This window comes from Schistocerca americana, chromosome 11 (assembly GCF_021461395.2).
Source record: "Schistocerca americana isolate TAMUIC-IGC-003095 chromosome 11, iqSchAmer2.1, whole genome shotgun sequence".
In the NCBI taxonomy this organism is placed as follows: domain Eukaryota; kingdom Metazoa; phylum Arthropoda; class Insecta; order Orthoptera; family Acrididae; genus Schistocerca; species Schistocerca americana.
In genome coordinates this window covers 163,477,074-163,497,437 of record NC_060129.1, presented here as the reverse complement: position 1 = coordinate 163,497,437, position 20,364 = coordinate 163,477,074, and the positions used below count along the sequence as shown (strand labels likewise).

Here is a 20,364-nt window from a genome sequence, read left to right as displayed (position 1 = left end):
TTCTAGTTAGTTTTCAGAGAAGGCAACGGGACCGATGACCTCACTGTTTGGTCTCCTCCCCCAAATTAACCAACAAACGACTTTAATTTTTTTCCTAGCAGATATGCAGCTCTGATTCCAAGAATGTTAGAACGACCTCTGTGGTAGGTTCTCTCTTCCGCATTTATTGACTTTGACCACAGCAGTGGATGGCTGTAGAGTTTAGTAGTTCATTGTCATGCGGTTGTACGGTATTATATTGCGTTTTCTGTGTAATATGTAAGTGATTTGATGGTGGAGACAGGAAATCACGGAAAGACGCATATTGAATGTGGTACTAAGTCAATTCTTAATTATCATTACAGCTAACTGCCTCGAATGAAGTAGTTTGCCAATGCCTTGTAATGATGCTATAGTAACTGTTCGTACAGTTATTACATCGGTTTAATTTCATTTATTGGGCACATTTGAACGATAAGTTTGTTCCACATTTAATTCTTGTATCATCTTTGGCGCCTCTGGTTATGGTTTGAGATAGCCGTAGAATTTCGTAAGTGATTATTTCAGGTTATGTGTATCAGAACCAAACACTTGTTATTTTCAGTGAACTTGTGTTTCCGCATTGCGAGCAGGAGGTGACTAGTGTTTAGACAAACATATTAGTGCACATTACGTACCTGTTCTGTTCGGCAATTACGAAAAATACCAGATCGACGTGTGGGTATGTAATATGCTTGCAGTTTTCGTTCTGTCCGATGAAATTGCTAAATGTTTCCCGTGATTTAGCTAAAGAACCACCAGAAATTTTGATATGTTGTCTGTAATTACCGGCAAAGTGTGTGTCTATGTGGTGGTTGGAGAAAGTGCAGGTCAATGTGAAATACTCGGTGATTGACGAAAAAAGGGCCTCACGAAGTTCCCAAGTCCGCTGCATTCATATTGTTATATTTACTTGTGCATGCGAAGTTCGGTAACAATATTTGTGAAGGAAGGAATAGGGACGGTAAGAGTTCACTGTAATCTGATCTGTAGTTCGCCCGGGTTGTAGCGCAAACAGTTGTACTGCCGATAGATCAGATTCGTTAGCACACGTTAATACAGAGCATCAGGGATTGGTTATGTTGGTATGAAAGAGAATGCTGTAGAGGGAATTCATTGTGTTGCGTTTTCCATGGATTATCAATGTGCCTATGTGCTCCATAGTTTAGTAAATAGTGTTAACTGCTGTTTGTAGTAATGTGCACGTTTGTCTATGGAAGGATATGGGAAATGTAATTGATTCTGTAAGGCGTAATGGGTATTTGTAATTGCCATCGACAAAAGCATCACAAAACCACAGAACATTGTCATGGGTACGCTTATGATAAAGTAATTTCACTAAGTCTTGTTAGAGGAATGTAATCGGTGTTAAATCTTGACAGTCAAGAATCATTTATTTTTCCATGCAACGTGCAGGCAGCAGTGTGTGTTTTTTAGTGACTGGGTAAAGATTGCAGCATTGCTCTATATTGAGTTGATAACGTTGAATATAGATGACTGTATAAGGAAACAGTTGTTAAAAATACATACGAAACTGACTGAAAAAAGAAAGTTCTGTCTGTATGGGTGGATTTTCATGTTCTGCTTTTCTGAATACCATGAACAAATATGGGTTTATAGATTGATTGAAAGTGCAGCCAGTATGATTGAGAAATAATTCTTTTCTGTCCTTGCATACATTGCTAAGAACATAATTATAAACCTCTTACATTATTCTATATATTAAGGAATTTGCATGATACATTGACAGGCTTAGATATACCTCGAGACACATTTTAATCTTTTATTCTTCATACGTAAAATTGTCTACAGTATATAGATTTGTCTGGTAAATTCACTTTATCTTAGTTGCTTCACATGACACTTAGAAATTTACGTGGAAAAAGCAAGATATGTCAGCTACCATATTCAGAATGGGAATGTATACCACAAGCAAATGCTACCAAGTAACTGTAAGCCATTTTTTTCCATTGTGTGTGGTTTTTGTTTTCTGTCAAATTGAGTTATGTTTTCCATTAATGACAGTGAGGCTTCAGAGTCCTTATAATCAGCAAGTTGTAAATCAGTTCTTTTTATGAGGTTCTTTGTTCCTCAGCCAGTTTTAAATTTTTAATATGCATTGACTCGTTTGCTGCAGCCAGAAAATGCTGCCTGTGCATTATGTTGAATAGTAACAATTTAAACAATATCACTTTTGCTTTCTTGTTTTTCCGTGGGTTAGGAGAGCACTCATGGACTCCAAGGGAACTAGTTGGCTGAAAAAAGAGAAGAATGAAGTATATGCTGAACCAGGCTCCTTGGTAAATAGCTTCTTGTATTTTTTACCATTGTTTCATTAATTTCTCTGTGCAATGTGGTGTGTAAACAAGTAGATTACCTTCCCTGTTGTTTGTCAGATGAAATATTTGGTACTGGCTGTTGGTTTTGATTCTTGACCAAATGAAGTTGTGACTCTTGGCTGTGCAACATATTTGCAATGGATTGGTATCTTGTAGTATATAATGCTGCTCTCCAATATTTAATTTGTTTTAAAATTTCTGTAGCTTATTGTTAGTGTGATGTTGGCATGCCAGTAGTTAATGATTACAGGTTTGTTGTCTACTAGGAAATTGTCACATGTTCTTGAACTACTGTGGTGTTTGCAATCACTTGTTACTAATTAATTTTCTACTTTGAGATTTAGTTTGGTGTGTTGTTAATGTCTAGATTTGTTCCTTTCTTAGAAAGTGGTATTATTAATGGATATGATAAAGTAATATATGAGTAGGACTTTACGTGCTAGAGTGCAGGTGATTCAGCTGCTACTGTAGATCAGTTGTACGGCTTGCTGGATGAATTGATCAGATGCTCTATTTGTGGTCAGTTTTTAGGTTGACCATAGTATATATTATTTTTGCTATTGCTCATCTAATTGGTTTTATGCACTCAATGTTCTTGTTAGCAATATTACTGTTCTTGATCAGTTTTTGATTCGGGGTTAGGTATTTAGAATCTATTAAATATAGGGAAGTGGTAGGTGACAAATAGCTGTTGTTGAAATCCTTTGAGGAGCTTAAATACTATTAAATGAATGAGCAGTTGGTAGTGTAATTTACAACCCTAAAAAGGAAATGGTGGTAATGCTGATACTAAGAGTAAAGGAGTGGGAAATACGGAAGCGTCCGATCCCGCCCGTCTGCTTTGACCCATTATGTCACAAATATGGCGGAAACAAAAACACACACACTTTCCACGAGAAGCCTAATGACACTAACGGGACAAGCGCGGGAAATGGGGTGTTTTGGGTGGGGGCAAACTAAATACAAACAAATTTAGACGCCTTGCGTAGCTACAACGTGTAAGTGAAGACAGCCATGCATGAATACCCCCCCACCTCCCCAGGGGTCGTAATCCCTGCAACCCATAGAAGATAAAGATGCTTCAGTAGCTGATTAGTGTTTTTTGTCTTTTTTTTTAAAAAATCTCACGAAATAGAACGAACAGATCAGAAAGATAAATATAATAAAGTAAAACAGAAATTGGAGGAAACAGATAATTAAAATAAGTATTAAGTGTTTTTAAATTTAAAAAAAATCTCAAGAGATAGAACGAACAGATCAGAAAAGTAAATAAAATAAAACAGAACTGGAAACAGCCACACTTAAACCAAACTCCGCGCTGTCATGACGTCGCACACAACACCCTTACGTCACGGGTCAAAGCCGACGCGTGGGATCGGACGCTTCTGTCGACCCAGGGAGTGTTACAGTTTTAACTATGGAATGTTTGCAATGCTCTTTAACCAGTAGATTTTCACATTACCACTCTAAATATTTGGTAACTCATAAATTACTTAAATGTTAGTATAATCACAGAGTTAAACTGTGTGGGCTCAAATATGACACTTCTGTAACAAACATATGCCTACGGATTTGGTGCTCTTAAAATAAGTAATTATAGCAGAATGTCACTGTCAGCTTCTGGCAAATTTAAACATGCTAAAGCTACTGTTAGAGCCCACTTCTTGATTCAGTATTTCTGAGAACAGCAGGATTTGAAGTTGCCAGTGTGTGGCCATCAACATTCTACGGATAATTCTCTCCTCATTGAACTTGTTTTGAAAATATATTGTTCATTTCTTTCTTCATCAAAGTGCTGTAATTAATTTGTGTTTTTGTAGCTAGATCAAAACACTTGTGACCCTGTAAAGATGTCTTTGCTCTGAATCATTCATCGTGAAAGTTTATCTAGAAGCAGTGAAAACACAAATGTATACCCATGCTAGACAATGTCACGTTATGAAAGTAGCCTTTACAGGTTTTTGTTAGTGTCAACTGCCAAAGTCTGGGTCAAGTAGGACCTTCCTCACCCCCCCACCCCCCCCCCCCCCCCACCCGAAGGAAGAAAACCTTTGTACTTTCAATGTCTCACTTACCTTTCTTTCTATGGTGTGTGTAGTGTCTTGCTCATATTCAGGATGTTAATTATTCTAGTGGTACTGTAGGTCTAGCATTGATCTCAAAATGTAAGCAGTTGGTAAAGGTAGGTCATCGTAGATTTAGCACACATGCCTTTGGTGTTCGTCGTCTTATCACTTCTTTTTGGAACAGCTACAGAAGTGACGACTACAATGTACTTTCATATCATGTGTTACATCTGTATTGTAAATGTATCTGTTTTCCCATTAGCTCAAAGCTGTGTGATTGAGCAGTTGCTGTTCCAGCTTTTCATGTGAGGTTGTATCTGAACTGGTCCAACGGTGAAAAGCAAAACTCAGTTGCCGACAACTCAGGTGCCTCAGTTACATTTTCCAAAGAATAGAGAAAGTAAAATCAAACACAGAAAATGTCAGGATAGAATAATGGTATACAAAGGGTACATTTGTACTCAACACATTGAGGGGGCCTTTGGTTGCAGGTAGGTAGAATCAATTGACTGCTAAATATTTAAGCTTTTGGACAAAGTCATTCATATGAAGTACAGAACACTAGAGCATGAATACATCTAATGCAAGCAGAAATCTGTTGGCGTGACTGGTGGTGTAAAGAGGTGCTGTGGGGTGGGAAGTGAGGGATAGCAGGGTAGGGGTGGAGGTGATGCTGTGCTGCCTGTGGGATTGGTCAAGGACATAGGGTGACAGAAAAGGGCTTCCAGGTGCAGTGTTGGCAGGCTTTATGGGGGGTGGGGGGAGTTGTGGGTTAGGTGTGTGCACTGCTCAGTGCTAGAATGAGAGCAGGGTAGGGAATAGGTGGGGCGGAGCATACAGACTAGTGAACATTGACGCTATGGGGGGTTATGGGGATGAGTGATATGTTGTAGGAAGAGTTTCCATTTTGCACAATTTAGGAAAGTGCTATCACCCTCTACGATCACATCCCCCAACACACATGACTTTGTCACTGAACAGTACCTTCCCCAGTGTCTGACTGTCTCCTAACCTACAGCCCATTCCTGGTCGTCATGTTCAACTACATTCTCACAGACAATTACTTCTCTATTGAAGGGATGGCCTACAAACAAATCTGCAGTACATCAAAGGCCAACTGTATGTCACCATGTTCTGCAAATTTATTCATAGCCCACCCCGAGGATTCCTTACTAACCACCCAGAATCACAAACCGTTCACCAGATCAAGATTCGTTGACATTTTGTGATCTTATTGGTTTGTTTATTGAACCTGATATGATTAAGTCCATCAGACCCTCTATTAAATTGGGCCATGGTTTCCCTTTTTACAGCATATTTTTCTGAAACTAAGTTTTAATATGGAAAATAGTATTACAATGATTTGAGTGTCTGAAGTAACAGTGTCAGTGAATAATACTATGAACTAAAAGTTAATACTGGCAGTATTTTTACTACTGGAGTTGCTGCCACTAGTGGTTCTGGTAGTGGTGGTGATGAAAGAATTTGTAGGTGTGCAAGGTAGACTTTTTTCTGATGCAGTGTGTTACGGGGAAGGGAAATTTAAGGAGACTACACCAGCTAAGAATATTGGGAAACAATGTGGTTTGAAGGAAATACTAAGGGTCACACTGAGGCGTGCACAGCCTAAAATTTCCTTTACAGCCTTCTCCCAGAAACTGAATCCCATGCCTTGCCTTGTCAGTCACAAATACAGAAGCGTCTGATTCCACCCATCTGCTTTGACCCATGCCGTCACCAATATGGCGGAAACGACCATACACTAAAACTCCAATATGGCGCGTATGATGTCATTACATAAACATGACCACTAACACGAAAATACAATTAAAAACCAACACACACGTTCCACAAAAACTTAAGGAAACTAACGGGACAAGTGTGGGAAATTGGGGGTTTTTGGGTGGGGACAAAGTAAATACAAACAAATTTAGACACACACCACCATACTAAGCCACACAAAACGACAAAAAAAGACGGCACAAAACTACTCAAATTCCACTAAACACAATATACAGTGGAAACGAACACTTCGCTTGATCTACATAGCTCAACAGCAGCTCCCGATCCCACGAATTGGAATCGAACATTTCCCTTCACCTCTTATCCTTAAGACGCCTCCACATACAGCCGTCCCTGATCAGAGATGCCAGAAGTTTAGTAAGCCGCGTTTCTTCACAACACACTGAACACTTAGACTTCATCCAAAAATCTGAATAGTTGAAGAAATTTTATTAGAGACAACGCACTGTCCCCCATCATCGCCGACAACCGAAAACTGTTGACCCTGCCAGTCATATCCATCCCTACCAAAGGCATAAAAAAGAAGTTTACCAAAATTCACACACACCAATAAAAAAAAGTAATATTGACATGACAAAACCAAAATTGTTAACTCCCTGATAAATATTCCGCTGAAAGCACAGTCACTACCAATACCACACACGTGCAATGCTACCATGCAAATGAACATCATACGCCATGTAACACGCTACCCATAAACACACCACCAGAGAGAACCACCAACCGCAACAATACACCACCTATAAACACGCCACACATGCAAACTAAACCAAAAACATCACCTAACAAACAACACATGAACACACCACCAGAGAGCACCACCGATCGCATCAAAACACCTACAAATGTGCCACTCTCATAAACTAAATTCCACACTGCCATGATATCACACACCACAATAGCCTTAAGTCACGGGTCAAAGCCGACGGGTGGAGTCGGAAGCTTTGGTCGACCCCCATCTCCCACATACTCCTAGAGTAGCACTCCCCTTGCAAGTCAGTACTACCCATGACTGAAGTACTGAATCACATTTTCTGCCGAGATTTACTCTACCTCTCATGCCTTGAAATGAGGAATAATCTCTCCACCCTTCCCACAGTTGTGTTTTGTCTCCAATTGGACTGATGAAATATTCTTGCCCATCGCTACTCCAGTCCTGCTTCCAACCTCTTGCCTCATGTCTCATATCCCTGAAACAGAGCTACATGCAGGACATGCATGTTTCCTTCAGCCCTGTCAGACATCTCCAACACAAAGGCAGCGCTACTTGTCAAAGGAACCTTATGATTGGCAACTACCCGCCTGCAGCCACTGTGCTGTATCCTACATAGGCATAACTAAATCGCTCTGTCTGCAGGAGTGACCACTGCCAAAGTATGGCCAAGAAAGCTGGACCACCCACTTGCTGAAAGTACCCCCAGCATGATGTGGTTCACTTCAGTGACTGCTTCACAGCTGGCTCCAACTGGATTCTATCTTCTAACACAACATATTATTTCCTGTAACCCCTCTAGACTCAGCCTATGCTAGTCCATGTCCTCTACACATATCCCTTTTCCCTGCTCTAACTTCACCCCCCCCCCCCCCCCCCACACACACACACTCTCACACTCTTTCCTCCCAGTGCAATTACTATTTTCCCGTTCTCAATTTCTCTCCTCCCCTTCCCCTCCCACAGTACAGCTTCCCAAAACTACCTTTAGCAACTCATACTGTCTCTGCCACATCCTTGCATGCTACACAGAGAACACATTATCTTCCCCCCACCCCTCCTCCCACTTTTACACTGCTATCCCTCTCATACCAAAAGCAGATGGTCATTCCCAGTTCCTGGAGACAGTGGCCATGTATGTGTTTGTTGTGGTCCTGTGAATGTGTTCTCTATTTCAGAAGGGCTTTGTCCAGAACCTCAATTTTTTAATACTGTTTCATTGTATTTGTCTGCAAGTCAGTATAGAAAGTATACATGCCAAATTTCATGTTAATGGGAAAGTGAACTGGAAAAAACACACCAACCAAATCTGCAAGAAAAGTCCTCAAGATTGTTCTACCTTGTGTGTAAACTGAGAGGAGTGTTTGGTTCAGATATGTGTTAATTCCCCTGATATCAGTAACATAAAAAAAGGTCCGTGTGATATGCTAGGTGGAACATATGGTGCTGTCTGTATTTTGTTTACCAGGCTTAGAATACTAATAGTTTTTGATATCTCTATGACTCTGCTGTTGGCATCAGGGAGAGTGTTAAAGAATGTGTTCCCAGAAAGCAGTTTACAAACAAGATACTGTAAGTAATGCAAAAATCCACATCCCAAGTCATAGGCTAGCAAGAACAGGAAACTCTCAGTAAGTGAATGGCCTCAAAAATCTTACTTATTATTCCCTCCCTGCTTCATCCACATCATTTTAATATTTCAAAATAAAACTGTGTGATTGGCTGATAGGAAATTCATGTTGCAATTAGTTGTACTATATGGGTATTGTTGATTTTAATATTAAAGATTCTAGTTGTACCCACGGATTTCATTACACTACTGTTTTTTTATATGATGCGCATTTCGTATAAAATAGTTAATGATAAGTAAATAAAGATTATGGAAGTAGAAAATATGATTGAAAATAGCAGCATAGGAAAATGAAGTGCAAGATGGTAATAAATTTTCAAATATGTTGTCACTGATCATTCATATAACTTTTCAATCATTACCATTGAAATGCACCTTACTGTCACTGAGAAGGCCACTCTCTGAAAAGAATGAGTCATTTATTCTTTAGAAGTGTCATAGACGTATAATATTTGATACTTTTTTGTAATATATCTAAAATTGTCTTGTTAAAAGAACTCCTTGCAGATATTTTTTTACTATTCACCACAGGTTCAGTTACACACATCCACCATGAAAGTAAAAGAAGAATTGGATGAGCAAGTGAACCAACAGGTAAGTCTAGAATTTGTGTGACTGTATGAAATTAAGCAGTGTTATGTTATGCCTCAGTTTTGGTGAATATAATATAGATTGACTTGATGCACTTGTCCACGTTAGTCTACCCTCTACAAACCTCATCATCTCTGATGACTGTCACCTACTACATCCATTCGAACTTTCTTCTTGTCTTCATGCCAGTCTCCCTTTACACTTTTTACCCTCACATATCCCTCCATTACCAAATTGACTATCCCTAGATGCCCCTGAATTTGTGCTATTAACAGGTCCCTTGTGTTAGTGAAATTGGTCCCTATGTTCCTCCCTCATTTGTTTCGTCCACCCATCAAATCTTCAGCATTCTTCTGTAGCACATTTCAGATGCTTCCATTCTCATCTTGTCTGAATTGCCTATCATTTATGTTTGACTTCCATGCAGGGCTGCACTGCAAATATCTTCTGAAAATACTTACTAACACTTAAATTTACATTAGATTTGAACAGTCCTCTTTATTAGGCACATGTTCCTTGATATTCCTAGTCTTCACTTTATTTCTTTCTTACTTCAGCCATTGTCAGTTACTTTGGTGCCCAAATAGCAAAAGTTGTCTGCTACTTTTAGTGTGTCATTTTCTAGTTGAAACTCGACATTGACTGATCTATTTCAGCTAGATTCTATTGCTTTTATTGATGTTTGTCGTACAATCTCTTCTAGCAATACTATACAATTTTACTCTTCCAGCTTACCTCCCACACATCCCTTCATAGACAATTTCAAGATGCTGGTTTTGTTGATAGAATTACATTGTCATTGGTAAACAAACAGTTTCCTTTACCTTCCAGATTTCCTTCATGTCTTCCTTGTACAGAGTACATATCAGATGTAGGCTACAAGCCTGTCTCATTTCCTACGCAATGCTTCCCTTTCATGTCTTTCAGCTCTTACAACTGGAGTCTGGTTTCTGTGGAAGTTGCAAACAAACTTGGGCTCCCTGTCTATTTATTCTGCTGCTGTCCAAATTCCAAAGAGTGCAGTCAACTCCACATTCTCAAAAGCATTTCAGTAAATCTGCAAAATCTGTAAACACAATTTTGTTTCTTTAACTCGTCTAAGGTAATCCATAGTATCAGTATTGCCTTGTGTTACGTGTTCCTGGTACCCAAAGTGATCTTATTTAGGGTTAACCCTCTAAAAGCTTTTCCATTCTTGCAAGCATGATATATTAATCTGATGGTCTGGTCCGATAGTATTCACACCTGTTAGCACCTGCCTTTCTTCGAATTTGAATGATTACATTCTGGTTGATGTATAACTTTGTCAGCTATCTCGTATCTTGCACAAAAGTGGAATAATTTTGTCATGGATGGCTTTCCCAAGTATCCCAATAATTCTGAGGGAATGTCATCAACTGCAATTGCCTTGTTAAGACTTTGCTCTTTCAGTGTTGTATCAAATTCTGGCCATATCATAATATCTCCAGTCTTGTCTACAACTACTTCCTTTCCCCAATCTGGAGCAAGTTTGTTCCCCTTTGCCTTACAACCATTCTTGTTTAGCCATATTGCATGTTCTGTTAACATCATTCCAGTAATGTCTGTATTCCCTTTTGTCTGCTTAAATAGCCACATGTTTGTATTTTCTCTTCTCATCAGTTAAATTCAGCATCTCATGAGTTGTTAAGGTATTCATACTGGGCCTTACTTTTTACCTACGTTTCCTCCTGCCTTCACTGTTTCATCTCAAAGCTGCCTATTCATCACCCAGTGTATAATTACCCTCTATTTATCACTTGTTGCCTAATGCTCATTTTCAAACTATCAATGATTTTTGGTTCATTCAACTTACCCAAATCCCATGTACTTAAATTCTACTTTTACCATTTCAACAACATTACTCTGCAGTTAATAAAAACAACTCTAGCCAGAGTCCACATCTATCACTGGAAATGTTTTGTAGTTTACAATCCTGTTTTGAAACCTTCGTTTTTGACATTACATAATTTGCTTGAAACCTTTTGATTTCTCCATGTTATTCCACATACACAAGCTTCTTTCATGATACTTGAAACAAGTGTTTGCAGTGACTAATTCATGCAGTGTGCAAAATTCTACCCGGCAGCATCCGTCTTTCAGTCATTTATGCCATTGGATGTTCTCTTAACTATTGTGCGTCTTGTTCCTACTATTGAATTTCATTACCTTCTAGAATTGGCTTTCTTCTTCCTTAGCTGTTGAATAATTACTCATCAAACTTTTTCCCATTCCATTCTTCTGCTGGTCTGGTTGCCATACAAATTTCTACCACTGTTGTATTTCCTTCGTGCCTATTTCAGCTATGGTAATTCATTTACATTGCTGTTGATAATAGCTTACTCGTGTTTCTATTTTCTTGCTAATTACTAAGGCTCTCCCTGCATGACTCCTGTTTGATTTTTTGTAGATAATCCTGTACTGACCTGACCGGAAGTCTTGTCCTTTCTGCCACTGCACTTCAGCTCTTACTACAATTGAATACAACCTATCAATTTTTCCTTTTTAAAGTCTCCAACCTTCCTAGGCTGTTGTTGTTGTCTTCGCCGTCATCAGTTCAGAGACTGGTTTCGTGCAGCTGTCCATACTACCCTATCCTCTGCAAGCTTCTTCATCTCAAAGTACGTACTGCACTCTACATCTTTCTGAATCTGCATAGTGTATTCATCTGTTGCTCTCTCTCTTTTTTACCCTCCACACAGCCCTCCTATACTAAATGGGGGATCCATTGATGCCGCAGAACATGTCCTACCAACAGATACTTTCTTCTAGTCAAGTTGCGCCACAAATTCCTCATCTCCCTGATTCTATTCAGTACCTCCTCATTAGTTACATGATATACCTATCTAATCTTCACCATTCTTCCGTAGCACCACATTTCAAAAGCTTCTGTTCACACACACACACACACACACACACACACACACACACACACACACAAATGCGCACGCGCGCGCAGGGAGCTGGGACCACACTGCCAAGCTGTGCTCTCAGCTCTCTGAGACTGTGTGCGAGTGAGTGTCTACTGCTGACAAAGGCCTTAATGGTCGAAAGCCTTAATTGTGTGAATCTTTTTATTGTGCCTATCGTGACTCAGCATCACTGCTGTATCATGAGTAGCAACTTTCCTTCTCTGGTATTGTTACATTCCATCCTGGATTTTCCATTGTTTGATGTTTGCTTCTATTCACTTTTTGTTTAAACTGTTTGTCATCCATTTTGTCCACTTCCATACAAGACTACACTCCAAACAAATACTTACAGAAAAGACTTCCCAACACTTAAATCTATACTCGATGTTAACAAATTTGTCTTCTCGAGAAAAGCTTTACTTGCCATTGCCACCCTACATTTTATATCCTGTGTACATTGACTATCATCAGTTATTTTGCTCCCCAAATAGGAAAACTCATATACTACTTTGTGTCTCATTTCCTAATATAAATCCCTCGGCATCACTGATTTAATTCGACTACATTCTATTATCCTCATTTTGGTTTTGTTGATGTTCATCTTATATTCTCCTTTCAAGACACAGTTCCTTCTGTTCAACTGTTCTTCCAGGTACTTTACTGTCTCTGACATAATTAAAATGTCGTCGGCAAACCTCAAAGTTCTTATTTCTTCTCCATGGATTTTAATTTCTGCTCTGAATTTTTCTTTTGTTTTCCTCACTGCTTGCTCAGTATACAGATTCAATACCATCAGGGATAGGCTACAACCCTGTATCACACCCTTCCCAACTGCTCTTTCCCTCTCATGCCCCTCGACTCTTTATAACTGCCATCTGGTTACTGTACAAATTGTTAATAGCCTTTTGTTCCCTGTGTTTGATCCCTACAACATTCAGTATTTGAGAGAGAGTAATCAAGTTAAAATTGTCAAAAGGTTTCTTCAAGTCTGCAAATGCTAGAAATATAGGTTTGCCTTTCCTTAATATGTGTTGTAAGACAAGTTGTAGGGTCAGTATTGCCTCACGTTTTCAAACATTTCTATGGAATCCAAACTGATTTTCCCAAGGTCAGCTTATACCAGTTTTCCATTCATCTGTAATGTATTCATGTTAGTATTTTGCACCCATGACTTACCTAACTAATAGTTCAGTTATTTTCATGTCTGTCAACACCTTCTTTATTTGTGATTGTAGTTATTATATTCTTCTTGAAGTCTGAGGGTATTTCACCTATCTCCCACATCATACTCACCACATGGTAGAGGTCTGTCAGGGCTGGCCTTTCGAAGGCTATCAGTAGTTGTAATGGAATGTTGTATACTTTCAGGGCCTTGTTTCGACTCGGGTCTCTCACTGCTTTGTCAAATTTATCATGCAGTGTCATTTCTCCCATTTCATCTTCATCTACGTCCTGTTCTATTTCCATGATATTGCCCTCCAGTATATCACCCTTCTATAGACACTCTATATAATTCTTCCACCTTTCTGCTTTCTCTTCTTCGCTTAGAACTGGTTTTCCATCTGAGCTCTTGATATTCATCCAAGTGCTCCTCTTTTCTCTAAAGATCTCTTTAATTTTCCTGTAGGCAATATCTATCTTACCCCTAGTGATATATGCTTATCCTACTAAGATAAGTAATACTCCACACTCAGACATATAGACTGCCTGGCCTGCTTTTCCTGATAATATCCTCCTGAGTGGACTCTGTCTGGAGATCTGAATGGGGGACTATTTTACCTCCTGAATATTTTGCCTAAGATAATTTCTTGCAGTAGAGCTGTATGCTCTCGAGAAGAAAAACGGAGAGCTACAGTTCGCTTTGCTTTCAGCCATTTGCATTATTGGCACAGGAAGTTGGTTAATGCTGCAAGACCAGGTCAGTTGATAATCTAGACCATTGCTCCTGCAACTACCGGAAAGTATTTTGCCCCTCTTGAGGATCCATGTCTAAGTTTGATATCTCCTCAGATAATACTTATTTGTGTTTGCACCTAACACTGTTTTCAGTGTTGTTGACATGCAAGCAACCCTGCCTTAGCAGTGTCCATGGTTCATTTGGGGTGGGGACTGTGAACTATTGTTTAAAGTGCTGTCTTTGAGCAGGAGCAATAGTTCTAGCATGTATATGTGTAGAATTACTTCATTATCTATATGAAGATAAATAACAATTCTGTGAGACTGCATTGATAGACATACAAACCAACAGATGAAAACTGTTGCTAGGTCTCAGATTTGAGGCTGTAACTCCTAGTTTCAGGATCAGTTACTTAAACAATTAGCCTAACCAAGCATGCCTCCACCAAGGGGATTTCACTTGTGTGTCCTCATAGATTTTTGTCTTAGGTTCAGGATTTGAAGGTCAGTGGCCAGTCAATTATTTGGTAAAGCAGTAAGATACCATTCTCCATAAAAGTAGAAACAAGAAATGCATTTGGCACTTGGGTGATTTGTGAGTGCTGGCAAGTGTAAAAAATGTATTGTATAGTTGTCTGTAGCTGAGTGCATAGGATAATATTATAATAATCATAAAATTGGTGGTTCAGATCTCACTAAGTGCTACCATTTCTTTCAGTTTTACTTAAATTCCATATGTAAAACATATGGTAATTTTAATTCATGCTGAGTCATACTTTTCTAATAGTTATTTTTAGTTAAGTTACAAAAAAATGCGAGTATTTTTAAAAAATTACATTTTGGTATAAAAATGGAGAGCATAAAATTGAAAATAAATAAATCTCGCATGAATGTATCAAAATTTTTGTTTTAATATGTCGAATGATGAAAAAATATGTAATTTTTACCAAACCATTACAATTCAGTACTTGTTAAATTTGCAGTTTGTTAGTAGACATGGAAGTTTTTAAAAAGTAGTAGTTCCTACTAGGAGATTTGAACCAGCAACTTTTTCATTAAGGCACTTTTATGCTATTCTTCCAATTACCAGAAATTGTGTTAATAAATAGGAAATGTTTTGTAGTAGGCAGCACTCGGAAGTCTTCTGATCTTCAAAGTCAAATTTTTTTAGTTTGGTTGCTGCCTAGTGCTGGTTTAGGAAATTGATGTTCCAGCACTAAACTCCAAATACTATAAATCTGAAGGAAATTGAAGAGGATGATCTGCAAGATACCCTTTTCAGTCAAGTTCTTATTGTCGCAGGGATGTGTCCATAATGGTTAAGGGGGCAGCCCATAAAATGCAAGAAATCCAGGTTTAACTTATCAGTGCCGCCAAAATAAATTTTTACATCTGTTGTTAGACAAATCACTAATATTAGACAGTCACTAGATCACTATGTGAATGTTTCTGATTAGCTTAAATCACCCGGTATTCAAAATTGTATTGGCTGATTGCTTTCAGCAGAACAGTTAGTGAATAGAGCAGTCAATTTTACTTGATCAATGACTGTAGGATTCATTTTCATTCATGCAGAGGAACTGTTTTCTTTCCAAAATCATATAGGAGAACAAAATTATCTGCTGTTTAGGTCTTTAGCTCCAAACATGTTTGCTGTGCCTCTTCTTACAACCTGAAATTACCTATGCATTTTTCTATTCCCATGAAACACCACTGTTCCATAAAATAAGTTCCATTGCCAGAGGTGATCCTGCAACATCCACTTGTTTTATTTCATCTGATGGCTGCCCCTTCAGGTCTAGTGGTCAATTGTGTAGAAAAAGTTTGGTTTTTCCCTCTCCCTCCTGTCCCCACTTTAGTCAATTATGTATGTCATTTTAGTATCTGTGCTGTAGTAAGAAATGTGAAATGCATTTTTATGTTCTTTAGTGGAGAAACTTTCTAAGGCAAAGCATTGTAATTACGTCTTTTCTGTTACTGTCTTCTGTTTTACTACCATCTGCATCATTGTCAACTATCAACTGTAGAGATGTCTTTGATCCCTTTTCTAACATTTTTGTTCAGAAGTTCTGGGGTTTTCGTTTTTTGTTTCATGTTTTGCAAGATATGATGTTGCTTATAAATTAATGGAAGGCTTCTTATATAAGCTGTCTTGGTGGTTCTCGTATGTTCAACTTTTGGTTGGCCATGGGGATTCAGGGGATTTAGCTTCATTTGAATTTGCTGTTCAGATATCTGCTGTCATGTAACTATGTAATGTTGTTAACATTTGCAGGTCCTCACTGTATTCCACAACATTCCCCATGCTGGGTGTATTGGCTGTTATGTCATGTCTGATCACTTTATCAGGTTTGTTAGGCAAAAGTATGTTCCTGTCTTCCAGAGTTTGTTTTTAACAGTAGCAATCTGTGATGCTTCAGTAGTCCAGTGCTCATGTTCCAGTCTCCGTATTTAGAGAATTTATTATTTTGGGCATGTCTATTACTAACAGAATAAATATTTTCCTGTTGTGTGGTTTTTCTAAACAGTTACACAGGCTAATTTTGGGAAAATATGTTTCATAGATTTTCACAGGAATTTTTGTTTTCACAGCTGTGCTAATGTCACAGGACATGGTTTTGAGATGAGAGTTCAGATTGTCCTCTCAAAATTTAGATCTACATTTTCCATGGATTCTCTAAATCTCTTCAATGAAATGGATGGACAGCATGGCTCATGTTATCTATATTTGGTCAACCTCATGTCATGTTGTACTTTTCTGATGTAATTTTCCTCCAAATCTTTTTCACTGTTTGAATTCATGCATCTTCAATTACGTAGCTAACAAGTATATATATCATGTCACTGCAGTATGATAGAGGATTTTGATTTGAATACAATATTTACCAGACTATTTCTTAAGCATTAATGTACTATGGTGGGTGGATGTTGGAACTCAAATAGTTACTTTTTCCACATCACATTTGACACTTCAAAATAAATTTTTCCTCACATTTGATACTTACCTGCATGCAGATTCCAAATTCCAGTAACATGCAATGAGATAAATGCAGATTTATCTCATTGTCCAATACTGATTTTTCATGATAATGTATTACTGCCTGTGTTCTGTGGTGCATCTTTCTAGTGGGTCCTCGGCATGGAATATCTGATTTTGTAGCTAATTATTTCAATTTTTCCTTCCAGTGTTGTGTACAATTCCACTGTTAGTTAATGAAACTCTGGATCTTGTCTTGAATGCATATACACTTTTCTAAGAGTAAGAGGATTGCTTATTGAATGGGTGTGAGACTACAAATTCAAGTGTTCTGGGTTCCATCCCAGGCATCATCTGTCATTTTTTCACATGGAAATTGTCTATGTGGAAAATGACAGTTTCCATTCCAGTGTGAAGCTCTAGGTCCTCATGTAACTTTTTACTGTGTCAGTGAGTTCAAAAGTTGGAGGAAGCCAGTGGTGTACCACATCCAGTAAGACAATGTCTAACAGAGCACTAAGGTGTCAATAACTAACTCCAGGTAGTTGAAAGCTTTACTTTTACTTCAGGTTTGCATTAGTTTTTGTGACATTAGACATGTATTTTCCTCAGTACCAAAATTTGGTGACCCACACTTAGAGCTGCATTTACCTGCTTATTGTCTTTACAGGTGGTTTTCTGACCTAAAAAAATGCATTCTGCATCTAACCTGCTAGTTGCTTAGTTTCTTCTTGACCATAGTGCCCTCATTGGCTTTGCAGAGGTACCCTATCATCTTCCACTGAATGACATAGGTCAGAAAATAGGGAGCTGAGATCATCATAAAATCAAAAAATGTTCTTATTGGAGCCTTCACCTTGGCACATTCATATGGGGGGGGGGGGGGGGGGGGGAGAGAGAGAGAGAGAGAGAGAGAGAGAGAGAGAGAGAGAGAGAGAGAGAGTAGTAGTAGTAGCTGCTTGGCATGGATGAAATAATTTCTGTTTGGTTGATATCTGATGTGTCTACCTCCAAAGTAAACAGAACTTTGATTTCAAATGTTCATCATGTTTTTCTGACATTTCCTACATCCTGTAGGACCTCCTCAGTATGAATCAATTGGAATGAAAGTAAATCTAATTTAATGTGACACATTTTCTTGTTGCCTAATGCCAGTAAGTGAATACATGTGACAAATAGCTTTTTAGCCCCACTTGATGTGTAACACAAGCACAAGAACAGAATCTTTGAATGTGCCATTCTTTCTTTCTTCAGTTTCTTCAAGATCCACCAAGGATTGTAATGCCTAGTCTTCGTATAAAGCAAGACCTAGAACTGAAACGGGATTTAGATGGCATTGAGCATGATGTAAGTTTTCACTTCGGTCATGCATTGTGCATGAAGTACTGTATGAATATCATGAAATGCATTGGGTGCAGTAAATTCCAGTGATCATAAATGATGAAACATTAAAACCAAGGATATTAGCACTTCTCCAGAATTTTTATAGTATTTCAATTGACTGTAGGTATATTGTTCTGTTGTGTGTAATGGTATTTGAATGAAACTTGTAGGAAACATAAGTTTATTAACTGTAACACATGGTAATTTTATTGTACATGTAAATAATAAATGTCTCAAATTTGTTCATGGAACAAATGTACCTAATAAGACATCTTTGCAGCAGCTGTCAATTTATTTGTCTCTGTCAGAGTTCTATAATAGAAAAGATGTAAGAGGTAAAGCAATCAACTGTAAGCAGTATGTTATCAGATAAGTATGGTATTTGTCACACTACACTGAAGTATTTGATGAAAAACATACTGCATTACTGGAATTATGTTTGCTCTGTGTAAAGACAATGGGTTTATCCAGTATGCATGACATAAATTTACAGTGTAATGGAACACTGCTTATCCCAAACTGCTTGCAAAGAGAAAACATTGTGATAGCAAGAATTCTTGTAAACAGCATTAAATTTAGCACGTTACAGTGGTAGTGTGTGAAATTCCGTATTCATTTAATTAACTATCACCATAGTGTACTAATTTTAATGCTGATGAAGGTTCTCAGGTCTTAAGCTTTATGGTAGTGTTGATATCTCACAACGTTTCAGGAATTGTCATACTACCCATCTCCTGGCGAAGTGTCGAGATTGGTGGAGAGCGGGTTATTTATATGTGCGGTCACCCCCCTCCACTAGACCTTGGGTAGCCGCGGTGGACCAGTGGCGTGCACATGGTGATGGTGATAAGTCGCCCTTGGCAGCTTTGTTTGGTTCTCGGTGTAAGCATCCTGTCTACGTCCCTGGCGGAGGACGTTGATGGGTAAGCTCCCGATGGACTGCCGCTATTGCAGAGTTCCATGCTGCTCCAAGTTGAGATCCCTCATCTCTGTTGACCAGATTGTTGTAAATCCTTATTTCTATGGATTCTTTGATAATGATTTCCCAGAAGCCAGATGCTCGGCACTGTACCTTTGTGTTTTCGAAGTTGAAGGTGAGTTTTTCATTTATGCTGTATTTTGCTTTGGCTGATTTTTCTGTGTGGCCTAGTCGCACACATCTGATACATTCTTCAGTGTTTAGATGTACAGTGCTATGTTTGCCCAATGTATTGTTTTACGCATTTGCATGGTATGCTCTATACTCATGGTGTGTTAAGGATCAGCGGGTCTTTGGCAGTACCTAGGAGCTCCCTGTCTTTGGTGGTGGTTGGAGAATGGTTTTGATATTATATTTGCCCAGAAATAGTACAATTTTGGCTGAGAGCGTAACTGTGTACGGAAGGAAAGCGAGTCATTTGTCTCCTTCTACTTCATCATAATCTGGGGTTCTCACTGCTTCCTTCTTCCTTTTAAGTGCTCTGTTGATCTGCGTTTCACTGTAGCAATTTTCGAGGAAGACTTACCTCAGGTGTTGCAGCTCGGATGGATGGCTGTCTTAGTTGCAGATGGCATGCACCCTGTGTACCAGCGTGGTAAGTACTGTTTGGCCGGCTGGAGTAGCCGAGTGTTCTAGGCGCTGCAGTATGGAACCGCATGACCGCTACAGTCGCAGGTTTGAATCCTGCCTCGGGCATGGATGTGTGTGATGTCCTTAGGTTAGTTAGGTTTAAGTAGTTCTAAGTTCTAGGGGACTGATGACCACAGCAGTTAAGTCCCATAGTGCTCAGAGCCATTTAAGTACTGTTTGTCTTTGTGCTGGATGGTGGCAGCTTGTTGCATGAAGTGTGTGTCTTCTTCTGATGTACTGCATGGCCGAGTGACCATCTGCCTTCCTCTTAATTAAAATATTAAGGAATGAGAGGCATCCATTTTCCTCCATTTCCATTATAAATTTGGTGTTCGAATGGATGCTGTTGAGGTGTTCCTGAAACTCATCTAGCACCTGTTTGCCATGTCCGCATATAACAAAAGTGTCAT

At 38.8% G+C, this 20,364-nt stretch overlaps 1 protein-coding gene across 1 annotated transcript in view; it reads left to right on the top strand.

Moving 5' to 3' along the window:
- Window positions 1–249: 249 nt before the first annotated feature.
- Window positions 250–20,364, top strand: part of LOC124553432 — a 101,155-nt gene continuing 81,040 nt past the window's right edge. Inside the window, exons 1-4 of the mRNA XM_047127294.1 lie at window positions 250–313; window positions 2,240–2,318; window positions 9,100–9,162; window positions 18,217–18,309. Coding sequence (XP_046983250.1) covers window positions 309–313; window positions 2,240–2,318; window positions 9,100–9,162; window positions 18,217–18,309 — 240 coding nt within the window. The 5' untranslated portion in view covers window positions 250–308. The remainder of the gene's footprint in view (window positions 314–2,239; window positions 2,319–9,099; window positions 9,163–18,216; window positions 18,310–20,364) is intronic.